We start from the raw sequence: 12,255 nt of genomic DNA on the forward strand, positions 1-12,255 counted from the left end.
GACAGACCTCAAAGAGGAAGAATTTGCAATGAATCCAAAACTCAGAAAGAAGATGAACAAATACAACTAAAAACAAATGTAAAATGTAAACAGCACTAGTGTAATACGTGCTTTATTAACTAAAAAAACAGGTACCATCCAGTTACAGGAAGAGGGTAATTAAGTCACAGTGCTACCCTGAGTACAGTACTCATTGACACTTCATTTATTTACAGATTTTCACTGTATTAGAGTCAATCTTGTGTCCTTACGTTCACCTATTTCTATACTATATCTAACACCTTCTTCCGAGTAAGATCTCTCCCCGGGCGCTTCACACAGCCAGAATGCAGAAGATACCAAGAGCAGAAACACTCCTATTTCAAAGTGAATGCAAACAAAATTAGTCCCAGTAAAAGGTAACACATCCTGTTCCGCAATCGTGTTTGTCACGCATAATTCCATCCTGAATATCTCTACGCCTCAAACAACCAAAGCCGTTCCCTGAGATACAGCCGCATGGGCACCATCACAAATCCCCTGACAGGACAGAGACCCATATTCACATTGTTTTTTAACTGTCTGCACCGGGCTCCTCGTGGTCAGTCCTGTGAACAGCCACTGATCAGGCACTCTGCTGCCTCCCATCGGATCACCCGAGTCAGGATGGCAGAACGGAGCCTAGTATGGGTTCCCAGGGTGCAGTGCAGAATGACGGGCCGTGACTGCTCTCGCCTGGAGGGGGCGCGAGTCCAATCACCAGCGCCGACACACAGAGCCTCGCCCTAGACCGAGTGTAAAATAGAACGCACCCGCATCCCCCTCGTTATCCCCCACCTGAAACACGAGGCTGACAGTGCAGACGGTTACAGCAAAAAAAATAAAAGAACTATTGCAACATCAGTAGGCTCAATTAACAAAGACATTGTGCAAGAGTAAACAGAGAAGACCGAGTCAAGTACCCGTGTCTCATTGAAGGCAGACGAGAGGGACTGAGGAAGGAGACCCAGCGCTGTGTGGGGCTCTGAGGCTGTGCTCTCAGTCCAGGGGCAGATAGCAGCTTCAGTCAAGCTCCTCCCAGGTGGCTGCTAAGCCCACTGAAGACTAAGTTAACTCTCCCAGTTTAAGAAGAGAGTCCCTGTCCAGGTGTAGTTCAGGTGGGCATTTCGATGTGAGCCTGACAAACGGACCGCTATCTCCCCTGCTGGGAGTCCGGAGACGTGCCCACCACACTGCGCTGCCCCCTGCTGGCGCAGGAGGTCCTGAAACAGTAAGAACCGACGCAGGATTGTGGGCGGCCGCAGTGCTCAGAGAGAGGAACAACAAGCTGTGCGTTCAACCCAATAAATACAACAACCATCAAAACAAAATAAAAAATACAGCTCCATAATCCACATTAACACAGGAGCAAGAAAAAAAAGTGCTGTTGAGGGATGCTTTGTGCGTGTATGTGGGGAATGTCTCCCTGTTCTAAGGTTGTGCTCCAGAAGACAAGAGCGATTCGGACTCGGGGCTCCTGAGTTATTTACTACGCGGTTTACTCAGCTGCACCACCTCTGTCTACCAGCAGAGGGCAGCCCACGAACGCGCTGTGCTTTCACGCACGACAGCTCGCTCACACCAGAGGGCTATACCGCACCGTGCGCGTTCTCTTCCCAGAGTTCCTTGATTAAACAGCTCTGAGGTTTCACACTTCAGCACTGGAGTGAATGTGGACCCAGATCTCAGCCCGCTCAGCAGGACGGTTTCTCAATTCTATACACATGGCTGAAAGGCAATACAGAACAGCATTTTCTCCATCTGTGAGGAGTGTGCTGGAACAGTCACAAAGCAGGAAACTCACAGCAGGACACTGTCAAAAGGAACAGTTACAGGGAATAACAATTCTGCAGGACAGCAAGCGTCTCAGTCTCAGTTTAACAGCCTCTCCGGCAGTCCGGACCTTCACATGTCACCAGCTTGCAGTGGATCTTCGCTCCCTACTGAACTTTCCAGGTCCCCCCTGGGGAAAAACAGAAACTGCATTAAGCAATGTCTTCTCTTCACAGACCCAGGGCTATAAAGGGATTATTAGGATAAGAAATGACAACTACCTGCTTGTCCTTTTCTGTCGCCTGTATTTCCAGACCTGAGAGAGAAAGAAGGGAATTCCAATCAGTTACTGCAAGAGGTATGACTGAGGATACAGAGGAGTTAAGGGCATCGGTGCCCAGCTCACTCTCACTGACCACCATACTGAGGATACAGAGGAGTTAAGGGCATCAGTGCCCAGCTCACTCTCACTGACCACCATACTGAGGATACAGAGGAGTTAAGGGCATCAGTGCCCAGCTCACTCTCACTGACCACCATACCGAGGATACAGAGGAGTTAAGGGCATCAGTGCCCAGCTCACTCTCACTGACCACCATACCGAGGATACAAAATGTAATTGGAAACAGCAGGCAGATGAAGGGGGTCAAGACTCTGCCTACCCAGTGTTGTATTCGATCCCTCGACCTCGGAAACGTACCAGAACTCCAGCCACAATGGTGACAGCCAACACGCCAACAATCACTCCGACCGAAAGACTCCAGTCTGGAAGGAAGAACGCAGAGGGGGCACACATCACGTCTGACTGACGGACATTCAGTGGTCTGTGAGTCTCTCACAGCATCATGCAGGAGTGAGACATTCTTACTGGACAGTGTCATGTCCTAGGTGTAGATGAAGTGCTTCCAGATATAAATATTGATTAAGACAATCACTTCACATTCAGGCTGCTCATTCTGAAGCCCTTCCCTGAGATAATGAAAATGCCTGTTGGACTTGTTAGAAGACGCTGTTAACAGCAGCTTTCAAATAAACGACAGCAAACTATAGCATTTGAAAAAAAACCCTGATTTTCTCTCTCTTATATCTGAGCCGTATCTCCAGTGAAAGGCTACCTGATAGAGATCCCCCCTCACTCCCATGAGGGAGAAAAGAGCAGGATGGGAAATCAGTACGACCGTCGTGGTTGCACCCCAAATCTGGAAGACAAGGAAAGAACCAGTTCAGCTTGGAAACCACGCCTCTTGTCTCCCAGGTCTCCCCACTCCTATGACATCACGGCTGTGACTGCACACATGTCTGAAATAGAGGGCTGGCAAGTCTAGACTCCAGGGAGAGGAATAACAGTCAAGTGCTTCCACTTGTCATTAAGGGCTGATGGGGCATCACTGTCCTCCTTAGATGCAGGCTTTCCCACAGCTGTATTCTGCGTGAGAACAAGCAGCTTCCTGTCCCTCTGTTTGGGCAAACGAAGGGTGAGCGCAGCCCCGTCACCAGACAGCTCACCTTGCTGGACAAACACATGTGTGCACTGCAGGCTGCCAGCTTTAATGCAGGCGGGGCCTTCAGCTTGACTGGCGATTTTCTTCCCACCGTTGTAACATTTGGAGTCCTTCCCCATGGTTACATTAATGCAGTCTTGTCCTGGGAATGAACAAGCATGAAAATACAGTTATCCAATGGCATTCTGCCAGTGCTGGTAAGCAAAATCCTGGACGCTAACATGATCATCCTCATGTTGAATTTACATCTGTCATATCAGAGCGCTGATATACTACTTTCAATACCTACTTACATAAGTGCTGAGGCTAAATTAGGGTACAAAAAGTCTAATATAACCCTACGCTTGTTTCCCTTAATTTAATTTAAAACACATTCACCTGCGGTTTTCTTTCCATTGTCATGTGTTTTCAGAGAAGGTCTTCCCTTGTGTCCACATACTGTTTACATACAGTACCTCTGCAGCACTAAGGACACACTGTTGCCGCGAGACATTGATTCCCAGCCCTAGCGCTGCAGGAGCGTGGCAGCCTCTCACCCACAGCGAGTCAGAACAGTCATGATTCTAGAAACAGTGAACACCGAACCGGATTAAAAGACGGGCTCACCTTCACCATCATAGGTGACCCGGCACTCCACTCGCGTGTAGCCGGGGAAGAGTCCGCACGCCCCGGCCGTCACGTTGCAGTCCCGGATCGAATCGCAGACGTTCGTCTCGTTGAAGGAGCAGCTGATATCGGTGGCGTGTCCGGACAGGCACGCCAACGCACCCCCTCGCTCTGGAGAAACCGTGTTACAGCGACAGGAGCCGGGATGAGACCAGTGCACGGATTCAGGGCGACGAGAGCAGGAGAGAATAACACGTCAACGAAATGAGCCACGATTCGTTTACCACGAGCCACACCGACCCCCGGCTCGCTCACCTGCGCCCCCCAGCACGGGGCTCAGCAGGAGGAGCAGGTGCGCGTGCAGGCAGAGCGCCCTGGGGTTCATCCTCGCGCCTTGGCCTCGGGTTCGGGTTTGCTCCTGTCCGGCCGGCCCGGGAGCTCCTGCAAAATACAAAAGCGGACACCGTGCGCTCACTCCTCCACCTTCTGTGCAGTTCGTACAAAACCCCCGCCCCCCTCCAGACAGCGGCGGTTTCACAGCAGTAACAAACAACATCACAGGGAGACGGAATTTTCATTCACTTGAATGAAATTCACTTATTATTTTATTGCAATACCGACAGATCGCAAAACCATTTAGAAAAGACCTGGAACTCAATCTTTAAAACAAACGTTTCTCCACACCACCAACAACACCATGACGAACGCGTGTTTATTGAACTGGGGCTGTAAACTGTTGTTTTATCAGTCATAACTGTGTCATTTCCTTCAGATGTAAAGCGGGTTCAGGCTCACGGGACCCTGAAGGACTCTGCCGCCCTGTAGCCCCTAGCGAGCGCATTGCTGTCGAGCTCTTGTCCATCACAGGAAGGCAACCTCGTTAGAAGCCCCTGATTGGTCGAAACAGCGAAGTGACAGTGACATCAGCTCTGTGATTGGCTGAAAAGAAGAAAGGCGTTTGTCCTCTGATTGGTTCAAGGGAAGCATGGCCTTTGTCCAACGAAATTGGAGATGCTCGACTGTGAGATTCTTGCATGACTGGCTTTTCACAAGGGAAACCTCCCTAATGATACTACACTGCAATAAGTGGTATTTGTATCTTGTATTGTGTACTGGCATTGTCTTGCAATAGTTTTTCACTGTTCATATTTTTCTCTATCACACATCTGTGTACCACAATTTCAGTCTACTTTTACCCTGACCTCACTGGGCTCTACTGCACTGTACTGTATTTTTACCCTGATCTCACTGGGCTCTACTGCACTGTACTGTATTTTTACTCTGATCTCACTGGACTTTACTGCACTGTACTGCGCTTCTACCCTGATCTAACTGTGGTGCCCTGCACTACACTGTCCTGTTAGCAGGGTAAGAGCACAGTGACGTGCCGTGTTGGGAGGTGGAGGCAGAGAGCCTCTCAGTAGCTTCTCACAATGAGACAACAAAGGCCCTCATACATTTTTTAGAATAAGCTTCTGTCACAGTAGAAAGCAGACGAACCGCAATTCGACAGGAGCACGTCTCCCTGGGTGGAGCTGGGTGTACTCTCCTCCCTGCAGTACACTCTCTCCGCTCGCCCGACGCCGAACAGACCAGGGACAGCAGTGATAGCACTTTACAGCAAGTCGCCCTGAACAGACTCCCCACTTCTCCACCTTTGATGTGCAAATAATCTTTGGGTTCGAGCTGCTGTAGGCTGGCAGAGAGCACCTGTGTGTCCCTATGTGTCTGCTTTTGAAGAACAAACTGTTCAAGGCTATTAAAGCAGACAGACACAACGTGTTTAAGCTTCTAACTTGACAGCTGTCACCTAGAGTATATGGGAGGCATGTCTTTTTCCTGAATGTCCGTGAACTTTCCTGTTGTGTCTAACCAAACTGAATCTCACAGCTTGTTCTTGCAAATCTGTCCTTTCCTGGTGGTTTTCAAGTCTGGCTGGGCACAGATGAGCTCAAGCCGTTACTAAAAAGATGAAGCTGGTGAGTTACTTACGAATTTGGAGAGGTCAAATAAAATCTCAGGTGTCTTCAGTGCTGGAAACAAGTAGAAAGGTCCGGATTAGTAAATGATTATTAGTTAATGATTTTTAAATGCAGGAGGAAGGGATCTGGTTGTTAAATATCCACAGAATCAATTGAAACGAAGACACCAGCAGACACTGAGGTCACAAAGACAGGGACTGGGAATCTCCGATGCACTGGAGAACAGTCTGTAAGTGAACTAGACAGACACCTGGCTGTGAATTTGCAAATGCTGAGAGTAACTATCTGGGCTGGCACAGGCTTGATCTTTGAAAGTTTGTAGTTCAGCAAAAAATAATGTTAAAATAGTGTCCTGCTCCTGAAAGTCAGTGCTCTGGAGTTTTCTTTCCTGGAGCGGTGACACAATTTAATCAATAAACCGATGTCTGACTTTGCAGCCCCTTTGCAGATACAGCAAGAAGTGTGTCAAAGGGGCATTTTCTAGGAATCTTATTCTGATTTCACACCCAGTCCATTTTCATGCTGTGTTATCCAGCAAGACCACACAGTTCTAATGTGAACATGGAGAAATAGCTGCCATTATTATCCCCAATAACTTTTGTAAACTTACAACAATGAGAAATAAAAATAAATGAATAATTAAACATTCCGGATGATGTCATTCCCTGCACTACAAGGACGACTGATATTATGATTATTATCAATATAGAATTATATGAGAGGGCTCTTCCAGTAAACAGCAGTAGATCATGTCGTACCTGATGAGCTTTAAGTTCTCCAGTCCTGTCTCCCTGCAGACAGACCCTTCGCTCTTGCTGCGCTGAGGAGCTCTGAGTCTCTGCTGCGTGCTCACCCTCGTCTTATAACCCGCACAGCCACAGAACCAGTTGTGGTGCACGTCAAAACTTTGAGCGGTAGCTCGCCTCTTGGAGGTTTGAAAAGGGGAACAAGTCAGAGCAGGACAGGAGCTCAATGCAAATCTGTTCAGTGGATGCCAGAGCTGTGAGACGTCTCATTGGACAACATCGGGCCAAGGGAAGTGGATGCACCAGGGCTCCAGGGCTTATGGGACAGCTTGTAAAGAACACAGACAATTGGCTGCTTCAGCAGCTCGTTAGCTTAAGGAGCAGCTTGTTAGCTTAACGGTGTCACTTAGAGATCCTCTTCCTCAAGGAGCAAAGATCGACACGCTAACAGGCAGACCTGCCATGTTGTGGGAGCCGATACCCTGGCTCCTCTCTAGGCACAGCTGGACGAGATCCTCAGAGCACTTAGCCTCTAGCTGCCAAGTGGGCTAGATGTCTAGCACAACCCCCTGAAAACAAGCCGATGTCACGCAGTGCTATCCTGTCCATAAACTTTGATCTAAACATAAATGTGCAGGCTGCCTCTTGTCTGTAACCTACATTAACCTCAGCTCTGCTGTTGCCATTTCTGTGGTTCTTTCAAGCTATTTAAGATGCTGGAGTGCTCAACCATGCAAGGTCTCTATTCTCCGTCTTTATGCTTTTTGTTTTGTTTTGACAATTGGTGGTGGCATTTGAGGATGCACAGCACTTACAGAGACTGGCAAGTTTGAACAGGACGAGCTGTGGGAGTCAGGAATGCTCCCTGGCCCCAGTCCACACTTTCACTCTCTGAGTCACTGATAAAGGCCCTGTTTGTGTGTTTACAGCTCCATGCGAGTCTTACCACTGTCTTCCTAAACAAGCACCAAGTGGAGAGCTCAAGTGGATGGAGACTCTGCTGTGGTCCTGCAGTGCTGTCAGCGAGAGCTGTGTCTCTCCTCCAGTGGACGGAGACTCTGCCGTGGTCCTGCAGTGCTGTCAGTGAGAGCTGCGTCTCTCCTCCAGTGGATGGAGACTCTGCTGTGGTCCTGCAGTGCTGTCAGTGAGAGCTGCGTCTCTCCTCCAGTGGATGGAGACTCTGCTGTGGTCCTGCAGTGCTGTCAGTGAGAGCTGCGTCTCTCCTCCAGGGGATGGAGACTCTGCTGTGGTCCTGCAGTGCCGTCAGTGAGAGCTGCGTCTCTCCTCCAGTGGATGGAGACTCTGCTGTGTTCCTGCAGTGCTGTCAGTGAGAGCTGTGTCTCTCCTCCAGTGGATGGAGACTCTGCTTTTGTCCTGCAGTGCTGTCAGTGAGAGCTGTGTCTCTCCTCCAGTGGATGGAGACTCTGCTGTGGTCCTGCAGTGCTGTCAGTGAGAGCTGCGTCTCTCCTCCAGTGGATGGAGACTATGCTGTGGTCCTGCAGTGCTGTCAGTGAGAGCTGTGTCTCTCCTCCAGTGGATGGAGACTCTGCTGTGGTCCTGCAGTGCTGTCAGTGAGACCTGTGTCTCTCCTCCAGTGGATGGAGACCCAGTTAGTCCTTGTTCACGGATAAGAAGCATCTGTTCCTGTCTTTACAGATACATATATATAATAAATTCATTACTCCTTTGTTCCAGAAAAAAACAGAATTATTCTAACACTTTTATATGTATATGTTGAAATATGACAGGCAGGTTTTGCTCCTCCCTGCCTGGTGCACGTTGCTTGCTGGGAAAGGCTCTGACTCCCACACAACCCTGAATTAGAAGACACTGAAAAATGGATCCATAAAAGTTTCGCTCCACAGTTTCCATTACAGTAACACGCAGTCTGCACTGGTACTTTCCAGGTGGAGTGAGTTGTGCAATAGCTCTGTTAGGGCTCAGGGATAATCTGTAAGAGCTGGGTTCGAGGATGCAGGTGTCAAGCTGTGTTTATTACAGCGGGTCCACCTCCAGCCCTCCATCGCACCCTATGGAAAGTGACAAATCACCACTGGAAATCAAAGTGTTCTGGAAACACCCTGAGGCTTGTGGTATTTGACCTGATACCTCTGATTAAGAAAACTCCTACAGGAATGTGAGAAACACTCCTGTGATCCAGCTCCGTGCTGTAGCTCCGGGGCAGTCACATTCCGTGACGCAGATGGTTTCTGCATTGGCTCGGAAAGCAGTGTGTGTGTGTGGGGGGGGTTGGCTGACTAATTCACCTGATTCCCTGGGCACTGTACTCATGGACAACTTTTTTTTTTTTGGAGCGTTAAGAGAAACATAAAATTCAGGAATTCTCCTGGAGGGGAGGCAATGGCCCGTACCTGTTTGTACCATTGCGCCTGTCGATACGCTGACTGGAGCGCAGAGCCCGTGGGTCAGGGACACAGCAAGCAGTGTCTGCCACTGTGGGGCGGATTCGAACCTGCCACCCCCTGCGGGGTAAGAGAGCCAGAGCAGAGTCAGTGTCATGCTACACAACACTCTCAACTTGACGAAAGAGATAATCCAAACTTTTTGATAAGGGAGCAAAGGATAATAATAAACTAAAAAATGAAGTCTGAAACAAATTACATTACTAACATATAAGGAGTCTTGTGTGAAGTTTGCATAATCCAGGATTTGCACGCATTCTAACATTTAAAAAAATACTACAAAAGAGCTTATGGTTTTCTTTGAGTAAATTATAATTAATTTATCCCTCTTGAATTGCGTGCAAAGATTTGTCAGAAAGCTGATACCCCTCTCCCCCCCAACACACACAGAAAGAGGCAGAACTGGTTGTGTGTTTACAGATCTCTGCCTGCACAATAAATCAGAAAGAGAGGGAGTCGAGGCAGAGCAAATTTAAAATCATAAATAAAAATGAACAAAGGAAACATATATCTGCAGTGCTGGAATAGCCATGTTTCCAATGCAACAGCAGACCTGGCTCATGTGTCACTTCAGACAGCCTCAAAGTCCCTTGGCCAGTGGATGGTGAATCAAACCTCAGATAAAGACAAAAACACTTGCGCAAACAGAAAGGATCGTTCAAGATCACAGCACTCAAGACAAAGGAAATTACAAACTAGAAAAAACAACAATACACGTCATGTCATTTACCAAACCGCTCTATACCATACGGTGTTGTGGGAAGCCGGAGCCTACCCGGCAAGCAACGAGCACAAGGCAGGGTACGCCCTGGAGGGGGCGCCAGTCCATCCCATGGCCAGTGCAAGCCAGTCATACATGGGGACAGTTTAGAGGCCATGGTAAAGGCCAGGGGGAAATTTGGCCCGGACCCCAGGATAACTCCCCATTCTTATCGAGAAATGCCCGGGGATCTTTAATGACCACCGAGAGTCAGGACCTTGGTTTTACGTCTCATCTGAAAGACAGAACAATACACATCTCTTCAGGAAGTAAAATAAACTCTCTGCGGGATATTAAAATGACACATTTACAAAGCAAAGGGAGTCATTTTCTTTTCAGTACTTCAATCGCAGCCAAAACCTGTAGTGTTTCTGCCTGGGAACAGGATCTCAAACACACACACACAACTATTTACTATCCAGAGATTCAGGGCAAGAGGTTTTGTCTTCTCTGATCATAAAACGAATTGATCTTAAAACACTCTTGAATCTAGAAAGCAGAGTGAGACAAGAGGAACTCACAGCGCACAGCTCAGAAGGGGAGTTTCACCCACAGTGCCAGGTCAGCAGGGTAAACACACGTAAAGACTCTGTTCTACATCTTCTTCCAGCAAGCAGGCTGCTCGCCACCCTTATCTCCCTCGTCTGCAGACACCTCACCAGCTGTTATCCCTGCACTCATCTGTGAAGACTGTTCATTTTGTCCTCTTCGTAGCTTCAATGAGGTCATCTGATTACACTGAAGTTTAAGAGAGATCGTAAGCAGATTCTCTGTTTTACCCCCTGCTGAGATCACAGTCGCTGATGGCAGGAGTTTTGTTGCTGTTGTTTTGTACAAAATCTCAAAATCTGATACTTTGGTCTGTAGCCTGTTGAAGTTTGGGTTCAGTGAAATCGGCCATGTTGCCCACAGAGAAACAGGGCCGTTGTTATTTTAATTCCAGAGCAGCTCTTAATTAGTTGAATCCAGTTATTGTTTCCCATTCTTTTCCACGTTAACAGTGACCTTTAACCCCTAACTAAAACAATGAGGCCTTGATGAAACTGAGTTTATTCCAAAACCAACAAAAACAGCCCCAGTCTGCCAACAATGCTCGTATTCTTTCCTAAAGTATGTAAACAGTTTCACTTCCCACTTAGGAAGGGTTCCTTGTGATTTAACTCTCGGATCTGCCTGCCTCCTCCGGATTCTCCATCGCTGCCTGTATAATTGCCACCCCCCCGGCAGAGCACATGGTCTCCAACACTGCCCCCTGCTGGACACAAAACAGAACCTTGGAAAAACCCTTTGGCAATTTGTAACCCTCCTCCTCTTCCCCATCTGAGAAAGCTCATTTGTGAAATGGAGAGGAGCGGTGGGGTCTCTTTAACCCCCCGCAAAGAGAAGGAAAGAATTCCACAAGGGGGAGGTTGCAGGTTCGAGGCCGCCTGGCAGGACTGAGGGGCCCCAGGGGAGTATGGGGCTCCCTGTGATGGGCTAGTGTCCCATTCTCTGGTGAGCCTTGAGGGTGCAGTAACTGCTTTTCCTTCCTGAAAATCATTCTTAAGGACACTTCTACAGTTGCAGTTTATTTTTCCTCATTCGCAACACCGCAACAATCGCAGGATGAGTCACAAGAGCCGGTTCATGGTTAGAGTGTCAGAAAATTCCACTATGAGAGTAATGAAAAAGAAAGGAATTTTCCTGGAGTCTCTCTGATTAATCCCCGAAGGACTTCAGAACACAACTGAAACATTTTAGCCCAGTTATACCTACATTCTATGATTTAATGACTCCATTCCTCCATATTCTATCTGCTTTATCCAATACAGGGTCATGAGGGATACTGGAGCCTATTCCAGCAAGCAACAGGCAGGGTACACCCTGGACAGGACGCCAGTCCATCACAGCGCACAGAGACACACACACTCACACCAGGGCCAGTTGGACTTTGGACTGTGGGAGGAAACTGGAGCACCTGGGGGAAACCTACATGAACACACAGACTCCACACAGATAGAGCCCCTGGTCCGGGATCGAACCTGGGGCCTGAAATGGAAATCTAATAAGTAAATTGATTCTTAAAATGTAGAGAGCTTTGCAAAAAATATATTGGTGCTTTTAGAAAATATATTTCAAGGATGTAACTGCTGTGCTACAGTACGTGCAGAATTTTAGAAAACAGTGCGTCAACAAAGTACACTGTTTAGGTTACTTTAGAAGACAATGTACCAAAACTATATATGCTGCCTGGGTCGTTAGAATTAGCCGAAAGTAACTGATAAGCTTTGAATAACAAATCTAGTGGTGCTTCTTCTCTCGCTCTATGATGTAATCTGTTTTGTCTTAGGGAAAGGGGAAGTTTTAGAAGGGACAAAGTGCTGAGCTTTCTCTTACAGCGCAACGTCTTATAAAAACCCTGTACTGCTTGTAACAAATTGAGTCTCTGGTGCACTTTACGAAGTG

The 12,255-nt window shown here is 47.9% G+C and overlaps 2 protein-coding genes across 7 annotated transcripts in view; one reads left to right on the top strand and one right to left on the bottom strand.

Annotated features, from left to right (window-relative positions):
- The window catches only part of kcnj20 (potassium inwardly rectifying channel subfamily J member 20), a 181,203-nt gene that overhangs the window by 106,308 nt on the left and 62,640 nt on the right, over positions 1 to 12,255 (top strand). The window lies entirely within an intron of this gene.
- Positions 97 to 6,829, bottom strand: LOC148640382 (uncharacterized). Of its 5 annotated transcripts, none has more exons than XM_088621330.1 (9): positions 6,640 to 6,824; positions 5,892 to 5,932; positions 4,215 to 4,340; positions 3,900 to 4,070; positions 3,298 to 3,435; positions 2,907 to 2,990; positions 2,454 to 2,556; positions 2,073 to 2,107; positions 97 to 1,998 (listed from the first exon to the last, which is right to left on the bottom strand). In XM_088621330.1, exons 3-9 carry the CDS (start codon positions 4,282 to 4,284, stop codon positions 1,931 to 1,933), a joined length of 669 nt encoding a protein of 222 aa, XP_088477456.1. In that variant the 5' UTR covers positions 4,285 to 4,340; positions 5,892 to 5,932; positions 6,640 to 6,824; the 3' UTR covers positions 97 to 1,930. The 5 variants fall into 5 exon arrangements, with proteins under 5 accessions (XP_088477456.1, XP_088477458.1, XP_088477460.1 ...); XM_088621332.1 differs by having other exon boundaries at positions 97 to 1,981; positions 6,640 to 6,819; XM_088621334.1 differs by having other exon boundaries at positions 2,492 to 2,556; positions 6,640 to 6,813.

Source organism: Lepisosteus platostomus, chromosome 26 (assembly GCF_059453375.1).
Source record: "Lepisosteus platostomus isolate fLepPlt1 chromosome 26, fLepPlt1.hap1, whole genome shotgun sequence".
Classification (NCBI taxonomy): Eukaryota; Metazoa; Chordata; class Actinopteri; order Semionotiformes; family Lepisosteidae; genus Lepisosteus; species Lepisosteus platostomus.

Bases quoted from the DNA above. Each gene is read 5' to 3' on its own strand.
- LOC148640382 (XM_088621331.1), bottom strand. From the start codon at position 4,284: ATGAACCCCAGGGCGCTCTGCCTGCACGCGCACCTGCTCCTCCTGCTG. The intron at 2,991-3,297 runs GTGAGCTGTCTG...CTTGTCTTCCAG, and splicing joins ACATGTGTTTGTCCAGCAAG to ATTTGGGGTGCAACCACGAC. The intron at 2,557-2,906 runs GTAGCCTTTCAC...TCTTCCTTCCAG, and splicing joins TGAGGGGGGATCTCTATCAG to ACTGGAGTCTTTCGGTCGGA.